We start from the raw sequence: 27545 nt of genomic DNA on the forward strand, positions 1-27545 counted from the left end.
TTTTTCACTGGTCAGACCCATGCTTTGCTCTTTCACTTCTTGGAAATTAAGCCATTTCTACTTAAGGAAAGCTATCAGTTTTTTTTTTTTAATTTATTTAAGGAAATGAGGGTGCAGGAGGTACAGGTCCTGGAAGGGCTGGTCAGAAGTTCAAGGTGTGCTCCCTCGAAACTAATGTTTTATGAAGGTGGTGACCAAGACATACACGGTCATCCTTCTCTCACTAAGCACGAGAGCAGGGCCGGACAGACATACGTGACCCAGGAATTATGATAAAGTGTGATGTGCCTTGCATGATGTGGGAGAAGAAGATGTCATCTGAACACACAGTAGGGACACTTATTGTCACCTGGGGGCTAGGGAAAACCTCCTGGAAGAAGGGCATTGATGCTAAAACAAGTAGGGTGAAAGGCTGTATAGAGGAGACTCTCACCCATGGAGTTGGCAGGGTAGGAAGGGGTCTTAGGAGCCATTCTTAGAGATCTTGATGCTTGAGGGTCATGAGGTTTCTTCCCCAGTCCGTAAATGTCCTTAGTGTGACAATGACAACACATGATCTGTTTCTCTATCCTTTGGTGCTCATATGGTTTTGTCACCTCAGCTAAGATCGGGATGGTCATGCAAGAGTTTTGTGCTGCCTGTGTGGAGAGCTATCTCCAAACCAAGGGGTTTTGTTTGGTTACAGAGGCTATGCTTCCAGTTTTCAGAATACAGCTTAAGGCTGGGCACGGTGGCTCATGACTGTAATCCTAGCACTTTGCTGAGGTGAGTGGATCACTTGAGGTCAGGAGTTTGAAACCAGCCTGGCCAGCATGGCAAAACCCCATCTCTATTAAAAATATGAAAAGTATCTAGGTGTGATGACACATGCCTGTAATCCCAGCTACTTGGGAAGCTGAGGCAGGAGACTCACTTGAACCTGGGGTGGGGGTAGGCAGAGATCATGCCACTGTACTCCAGCCTGGACAACAGAGTGAGACTCTGTCTCAAAAAAATAAAAAATAAAAATAAAAAATAGAATACAGCTTGAGTATGAGTAGACAGAAAAACAGGCCATAAAGCAGCTGTTCTAATAATTTCTCTCAGGGTTATAGGGGTCACTTGCAAGTCTCTTCTTCCTTTCCTCCCCTCTTGCTTTTCCCCACCCTGTGGCAGAGATGGCTGTGTTTTTGCATTCCTCTGTGTTATCAGTAATAAAACACAATCACATTTCCATTGGATTTGGTCTGAGCAGAAAGTCCGAGTCCCAGAAGAGACACTACCCTGGGGAGCTCCAAAAGGGCACCTTTGGCTCACTGGGTTCACCGCAAGTAGACCACCCTATAAGTGAACATGGACACAAGGACACATAAGTCCAGGTAGTATAACAGACAGAGCTGGACCTGATGTCTCTGCCACAGCTCATGAGTGACCTTGAGCAAAGCATCTCACCTCTTAGGCCCCAGGGCCCACGCCTGTCAGGTTAGGGAGGTGGATGGATGCTTTCTAGATTCCTGCCAAGTTTCAAAGGCCAGAAATCCATGAAGGCAGAGGGAGGAATGATAGTGGGTGAACAAGCTTGGCTGGTAGTAGAATGTTGCAGCCACCTGAGAGGTCTTTGAAGCATGTGTTATGTAGAACTCACAGGTAAGGTGGCCTAGCTGGGGCCACAAAATATAGTATAGTAGCAGCTCCCAACTGCAAGAGTGGCCGTATGTGTATTCAGTCTAGAAAAGATCTTGGAATAGACCAACATTGCTAACTGAGCTGCTCTGTGTAGCCTGGGAAAATAGGGACCCATTATTAAATAAATAAACCCAGCTTCTCCTCCTGGCAGAGGGCCACAGTCATACATGTGGGCCACGATTTCCTGCCTGCAGTGCCAGGGCTCTGCCATGTGTCTTTCCATGCCAGGCTCCTCTTGGAACCTTGTCTGTTCTCTGTGTCTCTATTCTCTTCGCCATTAACAGGCGAATGACCAGCTCCTGGCACCTCACTTTCGCCTGGACTGGAAGGTGACTGCTGGATTCTCTGAGGGCTCCTTTGAGGCTCCTCCAAGGGAATTTCATATACTCCACAAAGCTCATATTTGAAGTGAGACTATTCTCAACATTCCATCCAGAGAGCTTCAAAATTCATCTAACAATGTTTGTGTGTTACGGCAGCAGACAAAAGCTTAAGTTTTGTGTGTCTGGAAGGAACCTCATTTGAATTTTATTTTCAATATTGTATCATTTTTGCACAAAGTGTCATTGCTCATCTTGAATTATTGCATCTTTTAGATGTTTACAGTTTGGTTTTATAGAGCTATCATAAGGATAATGAGAATCTAGGGTAATAATGAGAAACAAGGGCACTGGAGTCAGGGTTCCTGGGTTCAAATTTCAGCTATTACTTGCTGACTGTGTTACTTTGGGGTACGCTAATCAACTTCAGTACCATCAGGAAAATAGGAATGATAGTACTCACACAGTTGTGATGCATGAAAACTGCTTAGCTTGTAAATGCTTGATAAATGGAAGCTACTGTGATGATGTCTAGGAAGTACATCTTTATTATTAACACCATTATTTAGGCTAACAAAGTGTTAACATCACAGCCACAATATAGAGTTTACTCCCAAGTAAGGCATTTACCTCACTTGGATGGGGTATAAAGAGTAGCAGGGCCAGGCGAGGTGGCCCACGCCTATAATCCCAGCACTTTGGGAGGCCAAGGCGGGTGGATCACCTGATGTCAGGAGTTTGAGACCAGCCTGGCCAACATGGTGAAACCCCGTCTCTACTAAAAATACAAAAATTAGCCAGGTGTGGTGGTACAGGCCTGTAGTCTCAGCTACTTAGGAGGCTGAACTGAAGCAGGAGAATCACTTGAAGCCAGGAGTTGGAGATTGCAGTCAACTGAGATCACGTCATTGCCTTCCAGCCTAGGTGACAGAGTGAGGCTGTCTTTAAAAAAAATAAAAGAGTAAAGGAACGCCTTCTTTTAGTTGTCCTACAAACTCTTGTTTTCTTCATATTGACTGGGAAACCTGATGGTCATGGATGTGTCACTGATGAGCTGCAGAAGTGAATGTTTACAAGTACTGAATTTAACTGGGATAATATATACTTACAGAACAAAGACCCCCTTTAAAATGTAAATGGCACTTTAACAAAAGTTTAAAAATCCCTTTTTGAAACCAAAGTTCCTTGAGTCCAGATGGTATGACGAGAGTGCTCTAAGGTGATCAATGAGCCTCCAAGGTGTCTGAAAGTTCAGGCTTTGGTGTTTGACTGCACAAGTTCAAAGATGGGCCCACTATTAGCTAAGAATAAGACTTTGGGCTAATTGTTTGGTCTCTCTTTTCTGAAGTTTGGGAAATGCAGGTAACCATTTTGAACATTTAACCCTCAAGATAAGCTGGTACTGATAATGATTTCTGTTTTTATTAATAGTGCTTATGATCTCTTTACAGACAGAGCTTGTCATGGATGCTGTCCATAAACAAAAGAGCTTGCAATTCAAGAAAACCATGGAAGTGAGTCACATTTTATTGTCTTTTTTGGGATAATGGTGACATTTTCTGAAATCCTGTGCATGTATGAGCATATTGCCCCTCAAATAACATTTCAAAAATGTTATTATTTAGTAGTACAGTGCTTTAAAAACAGCCTTAATTGGTTTGGGTTTTCTTTTTTGTCGTTGTGCATACTATTACATAACTCAGAGATTAAGCTCAGCACCCAGTAGTTATCTTTTCTGCTCCTCCCCCTCCTCTCACCCTTCCTCTCAAGGAGACCCCAGTGTCTGTTATTTCCTTTTTTATGTTCATAAGTTCTTATCATTTAGCTTTCACTTATAAGTGAGAACATATGGCATTTGGTTTTCTGTGTCTGCATTAGTTTGCTAAGGATGATAGCCTCCAGCTCTATCCATGTTTCCTCAAAAGACATGATTTCATCATTTTTAATGGCTGCATAGTATTCCATGCTGTATATGTACCACATATTCTTTATCCAGACTGTCACTGGTGGGCATTTAGGTTGATTCTGTGTCTTTGCTATTGTGAACAGTGCTGCAGTAAACATTAACGTGCATGTGTCTTTATGGTAGAATGCTTTATATTCCTCTGGGTCTATACCCAGTAATGGAATTCTGGGTCAAATGGTAGTTCTACTTACATAGAACTTTGAGGAATCTCCATACTGCTTTCCACAATGGTTAAACTAATTTACACTCCCACCAACAAAATATAAGTTTTCTCTTTTTTTTTAGGCCTTGGAAAGATTGAAAGTGACACTAGATAGTGGAAACACAATGGGGTTATCTTCCTGGTAACCTGGAAAAATATAGCAAGTCAGTTTAAATATTTTAGGCCAAGATACAAAAGCATATAAAGTGTATAATACCCTTTATCTTGTTGAATTTGCAATTTTACCTTGTTACTATTTTGAATCTTGATTGCTTACCTATTTTATTGAACGATCCCTTTCTTTATTAAGATATCTGAAAATTATAAAATCCTTTCCTTTAAGTAATTTATTTAAAAAAATGCTTGGCAAGACAGAGATCAGACAAGTTGCTAGAAACCTCTCTCTAGCTTTTATGAGTCTGTTGACTCTGGATACAACAAACTCTTATTAGAACATAGATGGCTCCATCTTGATACAGAAGAATCATCATGACATTCTATGGGTAGGAGATAATAGCGAATTGTCACCAGTGTTGATAGCATATGCAATGTGTTCTGCTGCATTCTTTTTCTCTTTGATGCAGAAATCCCTCAAAAGCAGTTGATAAATAGGGAATGATGTCAGTGTAATACAGAAATTGTGTTGGTTGATAGATGATTTTTCCCAGACCTTTTATATTTTAAACAATCTGGGGCAAGCTTTTTTATAATTAAAGAGAAAGGCTTATCAAAATATAACTTTCCGGCCAGGTATGGTGGCTCACTCTTGTAATCCCAGCACTTTGGGATGCTGAGGCAGGTGGATCACCTGATGTCAGGAGTTTGAGGCCGACCTGCCCAACGTGGTAAAACCCCATCTCTACTGAAATACATGGTGGCATGTGCCTGTAATTCCAGTTATTTGGGTGGCTGAGGCAAGAGAATTGCTTGAGCCGAGGAGGCAGAGGTTGCAGTGGGCTGAGATTGCACCACTGCCCTCCAACTTGGACGACAGAGCAGGCCTACATCTCAAATATATATATATATACACACACATACACACACACACACACACACACACATATATGAACATATATGACTCCATGTAAGTATATAACTTTCTTACCTATTTCTTTTACACATCTTTAGAGCCATATCAGCCATATCAGTGTTATAATTTTTGCTTCAACTGTCAAAAATAATTTAGAAAATTCAGAGAAGAAAGAAAGGTTATTATATTTGTCCCTTCTTTTTTTTTTTGCTTGCCATGTTCATTTTTTCCTTCAAATGTTCCAGGGTTTCTTAGTTTCCTTTTGTTCAGAACTTCCTGTCACTTCAGGAGAGACCTGCGAGTGGCAAATACTCTTAATTATTTTAACTGAAAATGTCTTGATTTCCCTGTCATTTTAAAATCTAATTTCTAAAAATTGTAATAAAATACACACAACATTTACTGTCTCAATTATTTAAAAAACTTTAATTCTAGTTGTCTCATTTTTTTCTTTTTTTAGTGGACATGTAATAATTGTACAAATTTATGAGATACAGAATGATATTTCATTATGTGTATATAATGCGTAATGATCAAATCAGGGTAATTAACATAATCACCACCTCAAACATTTATCATTTCTTTGTGTTGTGAATATTTAAAATCCTGTCTTCTAGCTTTTGGAAAATACAAAATAAATTACATAAAATGGTTAACCATTTTCACCGTATAGCGCTTCAGAACACCAAAAGGCATTTCTCCTATCTAGCCATAATTTTGTACCTGTTAACCAAATTCCCCCTGCTTCCCTCATCCCTGACCCAACTTCTGATACCATAATTCTACTGTCTACTTCTATGAGTTCAATTATTTTTTTGCTCCTACATATGAATGAGAACATGTGGTATTTATCTATCTGTGCCTGATTTACTTCACTTAACATAATGTCTTCCAGGCTTATCCATGTTGCTACTGATGACAGGATTTCATTCTTTTTATGGTGGAATAGTATTCCATTGTGTATATATGCCATTTTTCTTTATCTATTTATCTGTTGATGTACATTTAGGCTGATTCCATATTTGTCTACTGTGAATAGTGCTTCAATAAACATGGGGGTGCAAGTATCCCTTTGATATACTGATTTCCTTTTCTTGGGATAAATACCTGGTAGTGGGACTGCTAGATCATATAGTAGTTCTATTTGTGGTGTTTTGAGAAATCTCCATACAATTCTTCATAGCGGCTGTACTAATTGACATTCCCACCAACAGTGTGTAAGAGCTCCTTTATCTCTAAATCCTTGTCACATTTGTTATTTTTTGTCTTTTTGATAACAGCCATCCTAACTGGGGTGAGATGGTATCTCATTGTGGTTTGGTTTTGAGTTGTAGATCTCTGATGATTAGTGATGTTGAGCATTAAAAAATATATTTGTTTACCATTTGTATGTCTTATTTTGAGAAATGTCTACTCAGATCCATTGCTCATTTTTAAATCCAATTGTTTGTTTTTTTCTTTGCTGTTGAGTTGTTTGAGTTTCTTGTGTATTCTGGATTATCAGTCTCTTATCAGATGAATACTTTGCATATTTTCTCCCATTGTAACCACTGTAAGTGTTCAATTGAGTGGTATTAAATACATTTATAAAATTGTGTAACTGGCTGGGCACAGTGGCTCAAGCCTGTAATCACAGCACTTTTGGGAGGCTGAGGCGGACAGGTCACCTGAAGTCAGGAGTTTGAGACCAGCCTGGCCAACATACTGAAACCCCGTGTCTACTAAAAAAATACAAAAATTAGCTGGGCATGGTGGTGGGCGCCAGCTACTTGGGAGGCTGAGGCAGGAGAATTGCTTGAACCTGTGAGGTGGAGGCTGAAGTGAGCTGAAATTGTGCCACTGCACTCCAGTCTAGGTGACAGAGTGACACTCCATCTAATATAAAAAAAATTGTGAAACCACCACCATCCATCTCCATACTTTTTATCTTATAAAACTGAAATTTGATGCCATTAAAGAATAACTTCTCAACTTCTTTCCCTAGCCCTTAGCAACTACCATTCTATGTTCTGTCTCCCTTTCATTTTTTTTTTTTTTTTTTTTTTTTTTTTTTTTTTGAGACGGAGTTTCGCTCTTGTTACCCAGGCTGGAGTGCAATGGCGCGATCTCGGCTCACCGCAACCTCCACCTCCTGGGTTCAGGCAATTCTCCTGCCTCAGCCTCCTGAGTAGCTGGGACTACAGGCACGCGCCACCATGCCCAGCTAATTTTTTGTAGTTTTTAGTAGAGACGGGGTTTCACCATGTTGACCAGGATGGTCTTGATCTCTTGACCTCATGATCCACCCGCCTCTGCCTCCCAAAGTGCTGGGATTACAGGCTTGAGTCACCATGCCCGGCCCCATTATTTTCTTAATTAAAAAAATTTTGTGGGTACATAGTAGGTTTATAAATTTATGGGGTACACATTTGTGGGTACAGAGTAGGTTTATAAATTTATGGGATACATGAGATGTTTTGATACAGGCAGGCAATGTTAAATAAGCACCTCATGGAGAATGGGGCATCCATCCCTTCAAGCATTTATCCTTTGAGTTACAAACAATCCAATTACATTTTTTATTTTAAAATATACAATTAAGTTATTATTGACTATAGTCACCAAATCATGCTATCATCCTTTTCATTTTTAGAAGATATTTTCACTGGATATAGGGTTGTGTGTTAACAGTTCTTTTGTTTTAGCATTTGCAATATGTTGGGCCACTTCCTCATGGTCTCCATGGTTTCCAATAAGAAATGTGCTGTCATTGGTTTTCCCTTTTAGGTAAGGTGTCATTTCTGTCTCTTTTAGCTTTCAGAAATTCAACTATATGTCTTGGTATGGATTTCTTTGGGTTTATCTTGTTTACAGCTTAATCAGCCTCTTGAATTTGTATTTTCAGCCATTATTTCTTCAAATAAGGACTTAAAAGTGGGCTTTTTCAGCCCACTTTTCCTCTTCTCCTCACCTTCTAGTATCACAGAGACATTAGCGTTATATCTTTTCTTATAGTGCAAAAGTCCCTGAGGCTCTGTTAATTTTTTTCAGCCATTTTCTATCTGTTGTTCATGTCTGGTAATTTCTATTATTCTGTCTTCCAGTTAACCAATTCTTTCTTCTGTCTTTCCATTCTCCTCTTAAGCCTCTATATTAGGTTTTCTAAAATTTTGGCTATTGTATTTTTCAGTTCTAAAATTACCATTTGTTTTTTCTTTATATCTTCTATTTCTTTGCTGAGCTCTTCTATTTCTTTGCTGATCCTTTCTTTGTTTCTCTCATTTGCTTCAAGTGTGAATCAAGTGTAGTGGCACATGCCTATAATTCCAGCTACTTGGGAGGTTGAGGGGGAGAATCATTTGAGCCCAGGAATTCAAGGCCAGCCTGGGCAACATAGTGAGACCCCCCCATCTAAAAAAAAAGTGTGTTTGTAATTGCTTGCTGAATATTTTTATGATGAATGCTGTAAAATCTTTGTTGTATAATTTCAACATCTCTGTTATCTAAATTTGGCATCTGTTGATTGCCTTTTTTTTTTTCATGCAGTTTCTTAGCTTTCTGGTATGAAGAGTGATATTTGATTGATTTTGGGGGAATTTTTGGTATTGTGTCACAAGACTCTGGATTTTATTTAAGTCTTCTGTTTTAGTTAGCTTCCTCTGGACACCACTCCAGCAGGGGAAAATGAGGCATCATCCCATTACTGCCATGTGAGTGTGAAAGTCCAGGTTCCCTGCTCTTGGTCTCCACTGACACCACAGAGTGTGTGTGACCCGGTCAGTACTGGAAAGTGGTTAAAGTTCTCACTCTTCATTAGACCTCCTTGGACACGACCACAGCAAGGAGAGGGTGTATATCATTATTTCCTGGTACAGGTGGAAGTCAGGGTTCCCCACATAATTCCCACTGACACTGTGTAGAGGAGGCTTTGTTATCTCCTGGTGGGAGGGAAAGTCCTGGTTCCCTATTTGTTCTCTGATGCCATCTTGGCAGGGGAGTTGGGTGCTCTCTACAGCCTGGTGTGGTGAGAGTTTACACTTTCCACTTGGCCTTTGATGATGTGTAGAGGTGGGGGCCCCAGTTTTTTTATGCGGTGTGAGAGTTTACACTTTCCACTTGGCCTTTGATGATATGTAGAGGTGGGGGCCCCAGTTTTTTTATGCGGTGTTTGGCTGCAGTAGAATGGTTATTTTCTAAAGTTTCTCTCCTGCCAGGCTGCCCCTTTACTAGTCTTTTGGTTAGAGAAAACAGGTTTTTCTTGAGGCTTTTTTTTTTTCTTTTTTTGTCTATGACCATTGGTATTTCCAGGATGCCTGCTTCTTTGGCACTCAGTCTGTGATAAATGAGGCAAAAAGAAAACCCGGGGAACTCCTTGTCAGGTTGCTCTTTGAGTCCAAGTTCACTAGCCAGTGTGTCCTCTTCTCTCCACCTTTCAGAATCTTTTTTTTTTTTTTTTTAATGAGATGGAGTTTTACTCTTATTGCCCAGGCTGAAGTGCAATGGTAGGAAGCTGGCTCACCACAACCTCTGCTTTCCAGGTTCAGGCAATTCTCTTGCCTCAGCCTCCCAAGTAGCTGAGATCGGAGGCATGCGCCACCACACTTGGCTAATTTTGTATTTTCAGTAGAGACGAGGTTTCTCCATGTCGGTCAGCCTGGTCTTGAACTCCGACCTCAGGTGATCCATCTGCCTCCCAAGGTGCTGGAATTACAGGCTTAAGCCACCTCGTCTGGCCCCAGAATTTTTTAAAAAGGTATTTTTGCAGTATTTTGTGGAGTCATAAATGTGATCATAGCTCATCAGTCTTATGCCAAGAATCTGACTCTATCTTCAGGAATCATCCAAAATCAAGAAACACAAAGCATGAACATGTGCCCTACTTATAATAATGAAAATTATAAATTGTTTCATAACCAATACTTGCAGAAGGATAAATAAATTATGTAACCTTTATAAAGACAATTTTGAAGACTTTGCAACAGAGAAAAACGGCTACATTAAAAAATAGAGGAGGATAGAGAAAAATTGATAACTTTGACAACATTAAAATATAAGACTTCTTTATAGTGAAAGAAAAATATTATTACCTTATACATAGTTCCATGATAGATGACAAATTGGGAAAAATCTTTGTAAGTGTATTATATAACTTATAGCTGGTTGGTATTCCTGATATACTGAGCTCTTACAAACCAAAAATAAGGAATGCTCCAATGGAAAAGTAGGTAAAAGACATGAAGTAGAAAGGATATACCCCTGAAAGACATGCAAATAAAATAATGATATGCTAACATTTTCACTTCAGAGTTAGAAAAGATTAAAAATACCGACTAAGCTTGGTGTTGGTGACAGTGTGAGGAAAACACAGATATTCTCATACACTCTTGGTAGGAGTATAAATTGGTGCAACCATTTCGGAGGGAAGTCTGATGTATTTATACTCTTTTGCCAGACAACTACACTTGTAGGAATATGTCCTGTATAGATAAATTTGCACTACTCAAAAGAAAATCAGAATATTTTTATGTTATAAAAAAATGAGGCCGGGTGCAGTGGCTCACGTCTGTAATCCCAGCACTTTGGGAGGCTGAGATGGGTGGATCATGAGGTCAGGAGATCGAGACCATTCTGGCCAATATGTTGAAACCTTGTCTCTACTAAAATACAAAACAATTAGCCAGGTGTGGTGGCGGGCGCCTGTAGTCCTAGCTACTTGGGAGGCTGAGGTGGAGAATCGCTTGAACCCAGGACGGGGAGGTTGCAGTGAGTTGAGATTGTGCAACTGAACTCCAGTCTGGTGACAGAGCAAGACTCCATCAAAAAAAAAAATAAAAAAATTCAGTGCTTCTAAGTACAGAAAAAGAGAAATAAGATAAATGTTCACAAATAGAGGATCGGTTAAGAAAATTATGCCATATATACATATATAAAACAAATATGTGTGTTTGTGTTGAAAACCATTAAAATTATTGAGCTGCAGGAATCATGCTTGATACAGAGAAATGTCTCCAACATATTGTTGCATAAAAAGAATTGTTACATAAATATTGTTGCATGAATATCTTAGGTTCTTGCAATTATGAAAAAATATGAACTTATATTTCTATGTCTGTAGAGCATGGGAAGAGAATTGTTAGCTTGTTTGCTGAAAGGTTAACCTTAACCGAATTGCATAGGATGCTGAGAAATGTGGAGAAGCACATGAAATATTTGATGAGATCAAACCATCTCCGCAGAGGAATCTTTTTTCTTTTTAAATTAATAATAATATACATATGAACTCCTAGGTCTTGAACTCCTGAATTTTATTGGCTTTGTGGGTTTGAATTTCATTTATAAACACGATTTTGTTTATAGATGTGTACTAGCTATATCTACTTTTTAAATATATATTTAAGAATAAATATATGCATATATAAAATTATATATAGAATCCTCACTTTACAGCTGAGGAAACTGAGGCACAGAGAGGCTAACTCATTTGTGCAAAAACACGTGAACCATGGTGGGGCTGGGATTCCAACCCAGGCCCTCTCCCTTCAGTGCTTAATCTCTGGTTTGCAGACATCCTCAGAGAAACCAGAACCAGGCAGGAGTATTCTCATTCTTAGTCAAGCATTCTTTGTCATCATTTTTATTTATTAGCTAACTGTTTGAGTCACAGCTTTGTTGGTTTTCTCCCCACTTCCTGGAATTAAGAGAAAGCAGCTTTACTGTTGAAAAAAGTCTTTGCTTTCATAGTTGAAACAGAAAATTATTTTTATGATTCACTAATGATTATAGTTTGTGAACTGTTTCCATAATACTGGTGGTAATGGTAGCACAGGATAGACCATGGCTACCTTTAAACTACATAAAACAAAATTCTTTAAATAAAAAAGGAAAACTGGCTGGGCATGGTGGTTCACGTTTGTAATCCCAGCACTTTGGGAGGCCAAGGCGGGGAGATCACCTGAGGTCAGGAGTTCGAGAACAGACTGGCCAACATAATGAAACCCTGTCTCTACTAAAAATACAAAAATTAGCTGGGCATGATGGTGCTAGCCTGTAATCTCAGCTACTAGTGAGGCTGAGATAGGAGAATCAACGGAACCCTGGAGTCAGAGGCTGCAGTGAGCTGAGATCGTGACACTGCACTCCAGTTTGGGTGATAGAGCTAGACTCTGTCTCAATCAATCAATCAGTCAATCAATTGATAAGGGACACGGATATCTTTAAGCAAAATAAATGATGGCATTGGTGCCCTGCCTGCTGTTCACATGCTGTGTTGAGGCACATCAGAATATTGAGGCTTCGTTAGAATTAGAGTGAGTTGGTACCAAATAACCAAATGATTGTGCATACATTCTGAGGATTATGAGTATCTCATAAATTTTAGACCACACATTTTAGAGGTACATAAATATTTTAATTTTTGTTGTTGGTGTTATTTTGAGATAGAGTCTCACTCTTTCACCCAGGCTGGAGTACAGTGGCATGATCATAGCTTACTGCAGCCTTGAACTCCTGGGCACAGGCGACCCTCCTAGCTCAGCCTCCCAAGTAGCTGAGACCACAGGTGTGTGCCACCATGCCTAGCTAAGTTTTGTATTTTTTGTAGGGATGGGGTTTCACCACATTGCCCAGGCTGGTCTTGAACTCCTGGATTCAAGCAATCTACCCACTTCAGCCTCTGAAACTTGGAATTATCGGCATGAGCCATGGTGCCTTGCCTTAATTTTGTCTGTTTCAAATTCCATCTTTTGTATCAGTTCATTTTTAGAGCTCATGTATTTTGTGTTGCCAAATAGGAGTTATTACTTCCTTGATCAGGTTGCCACTATTACATAATTTGAAAAAGGGCTAGAGAGAGAGGGTGAGCTTTCAAAGATTGATAAGAAAGAGCATTTGCCCTGTGGGAGCCCATGGCTTAGTGACAGTCAGGGTGCTAATCAGAGGGCCCTGTTCGTGCTGGACTTCCTGCACCAAAGGGGCTGCATTTCAAAGTTACATTCAGCTCATTTGTTTTGGTCCTCTTTGTTCATAATGGCAAAGGCAAAGAAGAATTATGAGCAGAAATGCCGGGACAAAGATGAGGCAGAACAGGCCGTCAACCGGAGTGCCAACCTGGTAAACCAGAAGCAACAGGAAAAGGTACCTGGGAGGGCTGACAATCTGAAAAATGCGAGATTTACCTGTATCAGGCTAGAGCCAATTATGAATCTTCATAAGAAATGAACCTGTACCCTAAACCCCAGGAGTATCTTCCTTCACGTTTTGGGGTCTTCTGAACCTGAAAAACCACTGCCACATTTTTGGGGGTTGGGGCAAGAGTGATAGAACCATGGTCGTGAGGGAGGGGGTGGGGTGATAAGAGGTTGGAGGAGTTTCACCGTTATTTTCATTTTTCTTAAAAGACTCAGCTCATGTATTCTTTGTAGTCAGGCTGCCTTTTTCTTGGGTGGATTACAAATTTAACTTTGTAAAATCTAGATGTAAGATTTCTGCAACCAGAGGGTGGTGTGTGTCTTTAGGAAGACACTAGGCAAGATGCTTTATGGATATTTTCCAAGATAGGTAAGATTGCAGGGCACGCTGAATGATTTGCTCACGAGGGAACTGTACATAGGACTTGTACTAGACCTGGTCTCTCCATAGTTACTGCTTTTCAATCTCTTTTGCCTATGGAAGCTTTACCTAACATTCTCAACACTTGCTCTTTTTTTATTTGTTTGTTTTCACAGCTTTTTGTGAAACTGGCAACTTCAAAGACTGCAGTTGAGGACTCAGGTGAGGAGGTAGTTCCTACGAAGGGGGGAGGGTTGCTGGTGGGGTTTACGTTATCGTAAATGTGCCCCTGAGAAGGGGAGTTTTATATACCTTAAACAGAGCATATAGGGATATACAGCAGGATTAGGAGATATCAGGCGGAGAAAGGGAGGAAAGAAGGGAGAGAGAAAGGAAGGGAGGAAAGGAAAGAAGAGGAGAGAGGAAGGGAGGGTGTATTAGAATCCCAGTAGGTGGGAGGAAGCTATGAGGCAGCCGCTGTCTGGTTAGATCTTGCTGCCTTACATGGGAATGAGTGGTGGTGGTGGAGTCACGTGATAGCGGCTTTGTAATCAGGTGCTTCCTCTGATATACTGGGGCATCTATGTAAAAGCCCATTTCAGCCCTGGTGGCCCTTATCTATTGTGAAACAGCCAAGCTTCAAGGCCTTATTATCACTGAAATCTAAGACCCAAACCAGGCATTTGCAAAAGCTTTTAATTCTCAGAATATCCTACAGGAAATATCCCTCATCACTGTGGTTACATAAGATCTTAGTATCTAAATTAGAAACTAAAGTGACTTTGTGCCCCTTGAGGGCTCAGAGTAGTTCTCTTCTCTGCATCCGTCATCAGACAATTCTGAAAATGCAAAGTGATGGGAAATGCTGAGGTGGAATGAGACAAAGAAAACTCTGGCTGAGGTTTCTTACCAGCTTTCACTTCTCCTTCCTTAGAACATTTCTTTTTCGATGTTTGGTCCCGTGTTTAAAAAGAAAGTGATACCCTCCTTCGTCTGCTTCACAAAATGTGATGAGGGTGAGAGATGCAATAACTCCCAATGCTCTGAGTCCTGGGGGCCTTGTGAGCTCAGCACTACTCGAATGAGTTTCTGTTGCCATCTCAGATGGGCCTGTGGATGTATTTGGGAGCCACCTTCCTGTCTAGTTTCTGACCCAGGTCTCTCCCTTCTGTTGCAGACAAAGCATACCTGCTGCATGTCAGCACCCTGGATAAGGTCCGAGAAGAGTGGCAGAGTGAGCACATCAAGGCCTGCGAGGTATGTGTAGGGTAACCCAGAAGCTGCTGTGGGGGGATGGGAGTGAGGAGGATGGGGGGTAGGGGATGGGAGGGTAGGGAGCAGGTGGCGGGGGGGCGAGCTGTCTGCCCAGAACCTGGAGAGTCTACTTTTGTAGAAATGATCTGTCCCAATTCTCAGAGAGTTACAGAGCTTGAGGGCAAATTAGAAAGCAAAAATTTGGCTGGACCTGGTGGCTCATGCCTGTAATCCCAGCACTTTGGGAGGCCAGGGCGGGTGGATTACCTGAGGTCAGGGGTTTAAGACCAGCCTGACCAACATGGTGAAACCTCATCTCTACTAAAAATACAAAAATTAGCCCAGCATGGTGGCACACACCTGTAATCCCAGCTACTCGAGAGTCTGAGGCAGGAGAATTTCTTGAACCCAGGAGGGGGAAGTTGCAGTGAGCCGAAATTGTGCCATTGCACTCCAGACAAAAAAAAAAAAAAAAAAAAAAAAGAAAGAAATTTAAGTGAAGAATGGAAGGAACTGGAATAGTTTTTCCCAAACCACGTCTGCCTTGTTTCCATCCTGGCCATGCTGTCCAACTCTTCAAAGCTTTAGTCTAATGTTGGGTTAGCACAGGCATAGAATAGCTGAATCAGTGAATGGTTGATTAAGTAATTACCTTTGGATAGCCTGGCCTGTACTCAACAGGTTCTAAAGGGAATGCTGACAGCAAGTGAGCAGGCTTTGGAGGCTGGTTTGTTTAGTTTTTATTTTAGTCTGGGTCACACTCTGTCACCCAGGCTGGAGTGCAGTGGCATGATCAGAGCTCACTGCAGCCTTAAACTGCTGAGCTTAAATGAAGTAGATGGGACTACAGGTATGTACCACCATACCTCATTAATTATTTATTATTTATTTTATTTTTTAAAGAGACGGGGTCTTGCTATGTTGCCCAGGCTGGTCTCAAGCAATCCTTCCACCTCAGCCTCCTGAGTTGTTGGGATTAGAGGCACGAGCCACCGTGCCTGGCTGGAGGTTTTATTTTTTAACTATCCTCATACCTTCAATTTTACCACTGCTCCCCTGCATTTGCCGCAAATGACCCCACAATTTCCAAGAGAAAATAAAAAAAAACATAACTTGGAAGCTTTTTAAAGAAACTTAAGTTTTTGTCACCCTGCCTACACATTTTCTTCCAGTGGTTCTCAAAGTGAGGTCCTATGACTGGTAACATCAGCATCACCTGGGAACTTGTTAGAAATGCAGGTTCTAGCCGGGCGCGGTGGCTCACGCCTGTAATCCCAGCACTTTGGGAGGCTGAGGCAGGTGGATCACGAGGTCAAGAGATCGAGACCATCCTGGTCAACATGGTGAAACCCTGTCTCTACTAAAAATACAAAACATTAGCTGGGCATGGTGGCGCGTGCTTGTAATCCCAGCTACTCAGGAGGCTGAGGCAGGAGAATTGCCTGAACCCAGGAGGCGGAGGTTGCGGTGAGCCAAGATCGCGCCATTGCACTCCAGCCTGGGCAACAGGAGCGACACTCTGTCTCAAAAAAAAAAAAAAAAAAAAAAGAAATGCAGGTTCTCAGACCAACCCCAGAGCTACTGAATCAGAAACTCTGGGGGTAGAGACCAGCAATCTCCGTGTTTATAAGCCTTCCAAGTGATTCTGATGCGAATTCAGGTATGAAAATCATTGACAGATACGCCTGCTTTTTCCCTGTTAGCATGGAAAAGGGGCTATTCCTCATTTAAGGTCTTTCTCATCCAGCTAGCCTTTCCCCACCTTCTTGGGCATACAGAACTTGTGAATTTCTGTTTTCTTGTGCACAGACTCAGCTCTCTCCTAGCTTAAAAACTCACCAGTTCGGCTGGGCACGGTGGCTCATGCCTGTAATCCCAGCACTTTGGGAGGCCAAGGTAGGTAGATCACCTGAGGTCAGGAATTCAAGACCAGCCTGGCCAACATAGTGAAACCCTGTCTCTATTAAAAATATAAAAATTAGTCAGGCGTGATGGTGGCACCTGTAATCTCAGCTACTTGGGAGGCTGAGATGGGAGAATCACTTGAACCTGGGAGGTAGAGTTTGCAGTGAGTGGAGATTGTGCCACTGCACTCTAGCCTGGGCAACAGAGTGAGACTCCGTCTCAAAAAAAAAAAGCAAAACAAAACCAGCAGTTCTTGCTTTCTACCTATGACCCCTACTAACTCCACCCTTCTTCACAGCCATGCTTTTTGAAGGAGTTGTCTCCAAGTCCATTTTATCCTGTCTGCCCCAGCCTGTGGCATCTGGGATTTGCTTCCCTGCAGCTGCCCTCTTGGAGGGCACCAGCAATCCCTTGATACAATGGCCAGTGGGGCTTTGCAGTTTTTTTTTTTTTTTTTTTTCTTCTCGAGACGGAGTTTCGCTCTTGTTACCCAGGCTGGAGTGCAATGGCGCGATCTCGGCTCACTGCAACCTCCGCCTCCTGGGTTCAGGCAATTCTCCTGCCTCAGCCTCCTGAGTAGCTGGGATTACAGGCACACACCACCATGCCCAGCTGAATTTTTGTATTTTTAGTAGAGACGGGGTTTCACCATGTTGGCCAGGATGGTCTCATTCTCTCGACCTCGTGATCCACCCGCCTCGGCCTCCCAAAGTGCTGGGATTACAGGCTTGAGCCACCGTGCCCGGCCTGCAGTTTCTAATCTTATTTGACCTGTCTTTGTTATCTGATACTGTGGGTCATTATGCTTCTTTTAAAACACTGTTTTCTGTTTTACCTCTTTAACTCCACACTCTTAGGGGAAAGCCTGGAATGAGGCCATTTTAAAATAAGATTTTAAAAACATGTAAAGCAATATCATATATGTCTTATGGATACATATATAGTGTAAAAACCTGCATAAAGTCTGGGTGGGGTGGCTGATACCTGTAATCCCAGCCCTTTTGGAGGCTATGCGGGCGCATTGCTTGAGCTCAGGAGTTCGAGACCAGCCTGGGCAACACAGCAAAATCTTGTCTCTACAAAGAAATACAAAAATTAGCTGGGCATAGTGGCAGAGGCTACTTGGGAGCCTGAGGTGGGACAGTTGCTTGAGCCTGCGAGTTTGAGGCTACAGTGAACCATGAGTACACCTCGAGCGCTCCAGCCTGGGTGACAAAGTGAGACCCTGCCTCAAAACAAAACAATGAAACAACCCCTTCCTCACCAAAAAAACTGCATAGGGATGATACAATTCAGAATAATGGCTATCTGGGGAAGGAGGAAGGTGATAGAAACTGGGTAACTCACACAGGGGCTTTTACAGAATCTGAAACAAATGTGGCCAAAGTTTTTCACAAAGCTAGGTAGTTGGAATGTAGGTATTTACTGTACTGCTCTCTGATTCTATATGAAATATTCCATAATGAAAAGAATGTAATACTATTAAATTATTATACTATGTTATGTAGATATGAAAAATTTGGAAGTGAAATAATGCATTTACTTCAAAATACTCCAGAGAATAGGATTGGATGGTAGAGATATAGATAAAACAGAATTGGTTGTGAGCTGATGAATGTTTAAGCTGGTGATGAGCACATAGAAATTCATCATACTGTCTGTAGCTCTCTATTCTTGTATATGTTTGAAGTTTTATAACAAGTTTTAAAATGTAGCAAACTTTAAAAGGCATTCAAAATTTTATGGTTTTGAATAAAATCTATAGTATGGTATATAAAATTGAGTCAGAAACTGTGGGGGTAGAGCCCAGCAATCTCCATGCTAATAAACCTTCCAAGTGATTCTGATGTGAATTCAAGTATGAGAACTACTTATAGCCATGCTTGTCCCCACACTTTTCTCATCATAGAGTGGAAGAGGCTGTGGTATATAAAATTCATTCATTGTTAAAAATAGCTATGGTATTCAAGATTTTTAAAATACACTGATATGTCGCTGTTGATATACCCACTGTTGAATATAATACTATGTGCTTTGTAGAATAACTTAATTTTTCTAAAGGTGATATTTGTTTATATCCAAAAAACTATATCTCAGGCAATGATTTTTATTTTAACCTTTTTATTAAGGAAAAACCATTAAACATACACAAAGATAGAAGACAAGTGCCCAGCTTCCTATGTACTCATCAACCAGCATCAACAGATATGACCATGTTGCCAGTCAAAAGCATTCATCCCAGGGTGGAAGGGGCAGCATTTTGAATCTGAGGCTCTGGCAGGCTGCTCAGGTAGACATGATGTTAGATAGATGGAAATGCCAGTAAGAACTCAATTAGAACATTGGTATCTGGGATCATCATTATTTTTTACCATCAAAACAATTTCCAAGCCTGTGTGTATTACTATGATACTAGGACTTGTTTGGATTCTTTGTGGTGTGAGTTTATGATCATCCTCAATGGTAGGGGAGAAGTCTTCTAAATTGGACGATAAGTTTACAGATAACTGAAGGTTGACACTGTTTCTTAAATCACAGGCAGCCTAAATGAACAGCCCCTTTCCTTGCCTATCTATGTACATGTAGCTATTTTTCTATAGGTGTTTGAGGCTCAAGAATGTGAACGAATAAACTTCTTCCGGAATGCATTGTGGTTACATGTGAATCAGCTGTCGCAACAATGTGTCACCAGTGATGAAGTAAGTCAGAGGCATCCACTGAGGATTGTCCTGTGCATATTGGATACTTTAGAGTAGAAGGAACTGTAGATGTTGATTGGTTCACCACCCCTACTTCGTTCCCGGTAAGGTAAGGTGACTTGCCTAAGGCCATACAGTGAGTTGATAGAAGGGTCCAGATAACATGTAATCAACCTGACTCCTGGCTTATTTGCTACCATGATTTTCTCATTAAGAGATTCACGGCTGGGAGTGGTGACTCACTTCTGTAATCTCAGAACTTTGGGAGGCTGAGGTGGGTGGATCACCTCAGGTCAGGAGTTCGAGACCAGCATGGCCAACATGGTGAAACCCCGTCTCTGCTAAAAATGCAAAAATTAGCAGGGTATGGTAGCGCACCCCTGTAATCCCAGCCACATGGTAGGCTGAGGTGGTAGAATTGTTTGAACCCAGGAGGCGGAGGCTACAGTGAGCTGAGATTGCACCATTGCACTCCAGCCTGGGTGACAGAGCAAGACAAAAAAAAAAAAAAAAAAAAAGAAAGAAAGAAAGAAAGAAAAATTAATTCAGAGTTAGGGCACAAAAGAAAATTCAGAGTTAGGGCAGGAGAACAGGTAGAACCCAAATAGAGTGTCATGTATGAAAGACAGATGTTACAACATGTATGTGCAACCCAGACACAGCTTCATTTTGGAATGGGGTCACTCCAGGACAGCACCAAGTACTAGGAGATTGACCCTTGCCCAGACTAATGATTGTTCCAGGGCTCAGACTTACCTCAACAGCATTCCCTGGTCCATTATCCAGGCTTAACCTGTACACAGCAATGGTAATGGGATCCCCAGGTCTCAGAGGCATCAAATCAAGTTATCACAACCTTCTTTGCTAAGGAGTAGCTGCTCTCAGATGAGACATTCACTTTAGAAGAACAACCAAACACCCAGAAAACCAATAGGATTGAATGAAAAACTCTTTAAGCAATTGTCTTTGCATATGTGTGTGGAATTGGTCTTGTGCCATAGAAGTTGATATCTAGTTTTTCGTTCCATCAGTATTTTAAAAAAATTTCAGCCAAGGCGGGGCATGGTGGCTCAGGCTTGTAATCTCAACACTTTGGAAGGCCGAGGTGGGCAAATCACCTGAGGTCAAGAGTTCAAGACCAGCCTGGCCAACAGCATGAAATCCTGTCTCTACTGAAAATACAAAAATTAGTCGGGCATGGTGGCACTTGCCTGTAATCCCAGCTACTCAAGGGGTTGAGATAGGAGACTCACTTGAACCTGGGAGGCAGAGGGTGCAGTGAGCCAAGATCACACCACTGCACTCCAGTCCAGGTGACATAGTGAGACTCTGTCTCAACAACAACAACAAAATTCAGCCAAGGTTTTTGTCCTGCCACAAAAATACCTTTTCTGTCATCTTTAAGAAATTGATAGCAGATATGCATCAGAGAAAAAGCTCTAATATGAATCTGGGACTTTGGAATGTGCTTTTTCTTTCACAAGAAAATTTGGAAGAGTCAGCTCTTTATCAAACCCATGCTTTTTTGTTTGTTTGTTTGTTTTTGAGATAGAGTCTCACACTGTCTCCTGGGCTGTAGTGCAATGGTACTATCTCCGCTCATTGCAACCTCTGCCTCCCAGGTTCAAGCAATTTCTCCTGCCTCAGCCTCCTGAGTAGCTGGGATTACAGGCACCCGCCACCACTCCTAGCTAATGTTTTGTATTTTAGTAGAGACGGGGTTTCAATATGTTGGCCAAGCTGGTCTCAAACTCCTGACCTTGTGAACCGCCCACCTCAGCCCCCCAGAGTGCTGGGATTATAGGTGTGAGCCACTGCACCCGACCTCAAACCCACGTTTTTAAGGAGCTGTATCACAATTATCTTCAACATACCTCTACCTATTAATTGACCTTCTTTTTATTAGATGTACGAAAAAGTCCGAAAGAGTTTAGAAATGTGCAGCATTCAGAAGGACATTGAATACTTTGTGAATCAACGCAAAACTGGACAGATTCCACCAGGTGAATGGGGCGGTGGGGTGGGGAGTGTTATTTACACAATTCTATTAGTCTTTCTTGTTAGATGTCATTAAGGACAAAAGACGCCTGCCTCTTCATGTCCTGTTTCTTGGTGACTCTCCTAGCACCCATCATGTATGAGAATTTCTACTCACCCCAGAGGAATGCAGCCCCACCAGGAAAGGCTACAGGGCCTAACTTGGCAAGGTAATAACCAGCTGCCTTTCACATGAAGAAAAATACTTTTAGCAAACATTGTTATCATGAATGTTCTAAGACTTATTAGAACTGGAGCATATCTACTACTGCATATGCTTAATGAGGCTGCTTGCTTTTTGGAAATAGCATTTTTAGGACAAATATTAAGTGAATTTTAATAGTCATAATTCAGGGAAGAGTATATCATGCTTGAACTTGATCATTATTATTCATGTATGAATCCTTTACTTTTCTTACAGCCTGTAGAAAGCAGGAGTCAGCAAACTATGGCCCCTGGGAGTTAAGAATAGTCTTGACATTTTTAAATGGCTGGAAGAAAGTCAAGAGGATACTATTTTGTGACATGTGAGAATTATTTGAAATTCAAATGTCAGTGTTCCTCACTGAAGTTTTATGGGCACACAGGCACCTTCACTCACTGAGGTTTTGTCTGTGGCTGCTTTGCCACTAGAGTTGAGTAGAGTTGCAAGAGAGACGGTATGTGGCCAGCGAAGTCTAAATCATTTACTGCTCAGCTCTTTACTTAAAAAGTTTGTTGCCATTCATGGAAAGGATCCTGCAGGAAGAGACACTTTTGTTTGACATAGTCAGCTTACAGTCTAAGCTTTTGAATTTTCAGTCCAATTTTATTAAAGACAGGGAGTGCCTGGGAAGGACTGCATGATCATTATCAACATTTAAGCATGCCAGGCACAGTTCAAAACAGTTAGTGTGAATTAACTGACTTAATCCATCCTCAAAACTAAAATAGGAAGTATAAACAGCTCCTACAACAAGGTAGGAGCTGCTTATACTTCCTATTTTAGTTTTGAGGATGTGGATGCTCAAGGCAATCAGGAAGTCTTTCCCACACAGCTGAGATTTTAATCCTGCCAGTTCAGGTTGTGGGGATAAGGCTCTGTGCTCCTAATCACTACACATCCTGCCTTGTGGCATAATACAGTATCTGCAACTTAGATTTCCATAGGTCAGTGCTACCGATCATTTGCTTCAGGTGAGCTTCTTGACCCACCAGTGCAGAAACCAGTTCTGATTAGAGAACGATAGGCTTGTAGCAAGAAGTAAAAAATTATAAAAAAAAAACAAGAACTTATCTAAAAGACTTTGCTTTTGATTTCTTACAGGAGAGGACCCCTCCCAATTCCTAAAAGCTCACCAGGTATGCCACTAATAAAGGTCTTTTGAAATTCTTATATTGCAAGGCACGTAGATCACTTGAAGTCAGGAGTTCAAGACCAGCCTGGCCAACATGGTGAAACCCCATCTCCACTAAAATACAAAAATTAGCCAGGTGTGGTGGCTTGGGCCTGTATTCCCAGCTACTCAGGAGGCTAAGGCACGGGAATTGTTTGAACCTGGGAGGCAGAGGTTGCAGTGAGCCGAGATTGCACCACTGCACTCCAGCCTGGGTGGCAGAGTGAGACTGTCTCAAAAAAAAAAAATAATAATAATAAAGAAAGAAAAAAGGAAAAAATTCTTATATATATATTTAATTAAATATCTAGAACTTTGAAATAAAGGAGATGAAAGGATTAAATAGAATCAAATTCCCAAGAGAATGATCCTATATTAGAATCTTACTATAACACTACTAGTCATGGAGTGGAATATGATAATTGGTGGTCTATTTTATAGCTTATCCAAGATAATTCAGTTACTTAAATACCAAAAGAAACCTACTGCAAGCAAATATTACCTAAAAGATTATTTCAACTTGAACTGTGAGAACAGCAGAACTGACGTATGGTTACCCTTGAATTACACAGAAATACAATTTATAGAAGGCATGGATGTCAAGAAACATGTCACTTAATATTATCTGTTTTGTACACTACCCATAATGAGACCTTTCGCTCATCACTGTAGTCTCTTTCTTTCTTTGAACTCCTCTGGAAGGAGTATACATCTTAGCACTTACTAGTTGTGTGGGATGTGAGGGCAATCTGGCTGAGACATCTGTCAGCCCATCCATTGCCAGGATTGATTCAGCTGATGTGGTTGGCTAGGTGGGTGTCCCTCTCCTCCTTCCCCAGTCCAGGTATGTCCCTCCTGAAGCTATGCGCTCAAAGAGGACCACCATTCCTGATAGACAGGGCCAGTCTTCAAAGTGTACTAGCAGCTGCATTCCCCTGCAGCCACTCCAAACAAGTTCTCATTAGTTGTATGCCTTGGATAATAATAAGATCCAGAGGGCAGGCACTTTGTCTTCTGTATCACTCACAACACCTAACACAGTTCTGAGTACATAGTGGGTGTTCAACATATATTTACTGTTTGAGTAAAGAAAAGGTACACCTATCCATGTTCAAGAGAATGAGTATATGAGTCTGTTTTCATGCTACTGATGAAGATATACCCGAAACTGGGAAGAAAAAGAGGCTTAACTGAACTTACAGTTCCACATGGCTGGGAAGACCTCAGAATCATGGCGGGAGATGAAAGGCACTTCTTACACGGTGGCAGCAAGAGAAAATGAAGAACATGCAAAAGCAGAGACCACTGATAAAACCATCAGATCTCGTGAGATTTATTCACTACCATGAGAACAGTATGGGGGAAACTGCCCCCATGATTCAAATTATCTCCCACCAGGTCCTTCCCACAACAGGTGGGAATTATGGAGATACAATTCAAGATGAGATTTAGGTGGGGACACAGAGCCAAACCATATCAATGAGGGAGGAGGACAACTTATGCTGCACTTAACAGCTCACTAAAAATTTAGTGATGGGAAAAAAATGTAGTGACTGAAATTATGTCTTTGAACAATGTGAAGATTTAAGGTATTTTATTTCTTCTTGTTCTATAATTGCTTGGTAATGTAGGATGCTATTTCTGTCTATTTTTAAAGATGATTTTTCTGTGGGCACTACATCTAAGCATGGCTGAAAGAGAGCAAAGAAGTCAGAATAGTGATTTCCAGAATGTCCATTGGCTTGGAGTCGTGACTACCATTTATAGTTTTTATTGGCAGATCTATTTTCTCCTTATAAAAGGGTAGTCACCAGAATCTCTAAGTGGAATGCCCTGACTGGAAAAGGGCTGCGATCTTATGAAAAAATTGATGTTACTGTTGTTTTCTGTGTTCTGCCTTCTGCAGATGATCCTGATTACGCGTTGGTTAATGACTACAGTTTGCTTTATCAGTAACGTCAATGGTAAGAACCTTTTGACATAATCGAGTCGCATGTAGACTGGTGATAGTGCTATTGAAGGCTTTGACACTTCTTTATAATACCACCACAAACTAGCAAAGCCTTGCATAGGCAGGCACACTGGCCAGCATGTTTTCCCTTCAGGATGCCTCTCTGGATCCCACACTGCAGACCCTTCCATACCTATTTGAATGAGGTTATTTTTCCTTCATTGATTATTCTGTAGTAACTCTTTATCTACTTTTTTTTTTTTTTTTAAATTTTGAGGCAGAGCCTCACTCTGTCACCCAGGCTGGAGTGCAGTGGTGTGATTTCGGCTCACTGCAATCTCCGCCTCCCGGGTTCAAGTGATCCTCCCACCCCAGCCTCTTGAGTAGCTAGGATTACAGGCACACACCACCACACCCAGCTAATATTTTTTGTATTTTTGGTGGAGACAGGGCTTCACCATGTTGGCCAGGCTGGTCTTGAACTCCTGACCTCAAGTGATCTGCCCGCCTCAGCCTCCCAAAGTGCTGGGATTACAGGCGTAAGCCACCGTGCCTGGCTCTCTTTATCCGCTCTTACTAAGCTCTTTTATAGCTATTACACACCTGCGCTTAAGGCAGTGCTTACCAACAAAACACACATCATCCTCATTGTTAAAGGAATTTAGACTTTAGTTTACTTCCCCACCACCTAAAAGAGGGGAAATCAAATAAAAAGAAGTGCAAATGATGCCACACTCACTATACACACGAGGTCATCATAGAGATCATCCTGCAGATTATTAACGCTCTGAACAAGCAAACCATGAGGATTCTTAGAAGAGAACTGAACACTGCTAAGCCAACTGTGGCTGCAAAGATGACTGCATGGTGACTCTTTTTCTTAGGCACTCAGGGGCTTGCAACATTCTTCAAGTCAAAATAATTCTTCACAGATGTGAAGAAATAACTCAGAAGCCAAAGTACTGATACTAAAAGAAACTCTTCATAAAGTATCATTCTTTTACCCCAATGGGCTTATCTCAGGGTAACAGAATTATATAGGTATACATGAGCAAAGAAAGGTCTGAAGAGATATATTTCTAAAGAGGTAGTCTTTTTCCTTTCTGTTTACCCTGTTTTCGAATTTTTCTGCAATGAAAATGTGTTACTTCTTGGACTAAAAACTGTTTTAGACAGTTGATCTGCTTACATCTTCTGACCTCAGCATGGACTGAACTACACATCTGAACTACACATCTTCACATTTCCTGTTAGTTGTATGCCCTGGATAACAGTATCAGAAGACAAAGTGGCAGGCAGTGGGTGGGTGAGATGCCAGAAGTCCACAGAGAAAGGCAACAGCCTCTCTCTCACCCTTCCTGGTTTGGTGTTGGTTATATATACGGTCCTTTATGAACCTAAACAGGTTTTAACAGTGCTCCAGGGTGATTTCCTATGGTGTTCATACCACCAAAGTGAGCACATCAAACATTGTTTGTTTTCAGTCCTCTAAAAACACCTACTTTGTGACTTATAGGCACCTAGCTATCTAGAGCAGATACCAACTTGTCCTAATTACATAAAAATAATCGGCTAATGACCCAACAGTGGCTCATGCCTGTAATCCCAGCACTTTGGGAGGCTGAGGCAGGTGGATCACTTGAGACCAGCCTAGCAAACATGGTGAAACCCCATCTGTACTAAAACAGACAAACAAAAATACAAAAAATTAGCCAGGTGTGGTGGCAGGCATCTATAGCCCCAGCTACTTGGGATACTGAGGGAGGAGAATTGCTTGAATCTGGGAGGTGGAAGTTGCAGTGAGCTGAGATCACACCACTGCACTCCCGCTTGGGCGACAGAGCAAGACTCTGTCTCAAAAAAACAAAAACGAAATAATTGGCTAGTTTCTATTATATTTGAACGTAAGTCCTTAAATTGCTTAATACATTTAAGTAACTTTGCTATAAAAGATATGGAAATTGAAGACATAAACTACCCTGTTTTCTAACTATCTATAACTTTCTGACCTACAAATCTACAAATAAATTATAGTCTTTGCAATTCGTCATCATTTTTTCTTCATTTTGTAAGCCTCCCTCTTTCTCACAGAAAGGGGCAAAGCCCTAGTTAGAGGCAGAGTGGAAACCTGGTAAATCAATGACTTGGATTTCATAGGTGGCACCTGTTCTCTGGAGTACTGTGTAGATGATGGGCAGGTCATTGGCAGTCCTAAGTGTTTCTTTTTATTTTTTACCACTTTCTTTTCTGTCCTTACTTGTTTGGGCAAAGAATATATTCTAATAGCTTAATAGTACCACTTGACCCAACAACTCGAGTTCCTCAGGGTCTAAGAGTGTGATGTTTGAATGCAAGATGCTAGTGTCAACACATGCACTTGAGTTATATCATTTCACTGGAGTTCACTGGAGTCTGTGGCTATTCAATGAGTTGGAGTTCAACATATACATCAATTTCAGAAAATTTTAGAGAAGGGAGTATACAACACATTCATATTTATTATGTAACATATACTGAAAATTTTAAAGGAGGGAAGCTAATGTAGTGAATAACGTACTAAGCAGCTTATCACAACAATTAAAATAGTTTGAATGAACTTTTGGAATAGAAATTT

General features: G+C 41.2%; 1 protein-coding gene across 1 annotated transcript in view; it reads left to right on the forward strand.

The window, feature by feature from the left end:
* PSTPIP2 (proline-serine-threonine phosphatase interacting protein 2) overlaps nt 1-27545 on the forward strand; it is a 104088-nt gene that overhangs the window by 73990 nt on the left and 2553 nt on the right. The window contains exons 6-14 of the mRNA XM_032245249.1: nt 3437-3499; nt 13197-13295; nt 13886-13931; nt 14887-14966; nt 19469-19567; nt 21474-21570; nt 21693-21774; nt 22911-22945; nt 24887-24944. Coding sequence (XP_032101140.1) covers nt 3437-3499; nt 13197-13295; nt 13886-13931; nt 14887-14966; nt 19469-19567; nt 21474-21570; nt 21693-21774; nt 22911-22945; nt 24887-24936 — 651 coding nt within the window. The 3' untranslated portion in view covers nt 24937-24944. The remainder of the gene's footprint in view (nt 1-3436; nt 3500-13196; nt 13296-13885; nt 13932-14886; nt 14967-19468; nt 19568-21473; nt 21571-21692; nt 21775-22910; nt 22946-24886; nt 24945-27545) is intronic.

This window comes from Sapajus apella, unplaced genomic scaffold (assembly GCF_009761245.1).
Source record: "Sapajus apella isolate SASKATOON/1434 unplaced genomic scaffold, GSC_monkey_1.0 scaffold57, whole genome shotgun sequence".
NCBI lineage: Eukaryota > Metazoa > Chordata > Mammalia > Primates > Cebidae > Sapajus > Sapajus apella.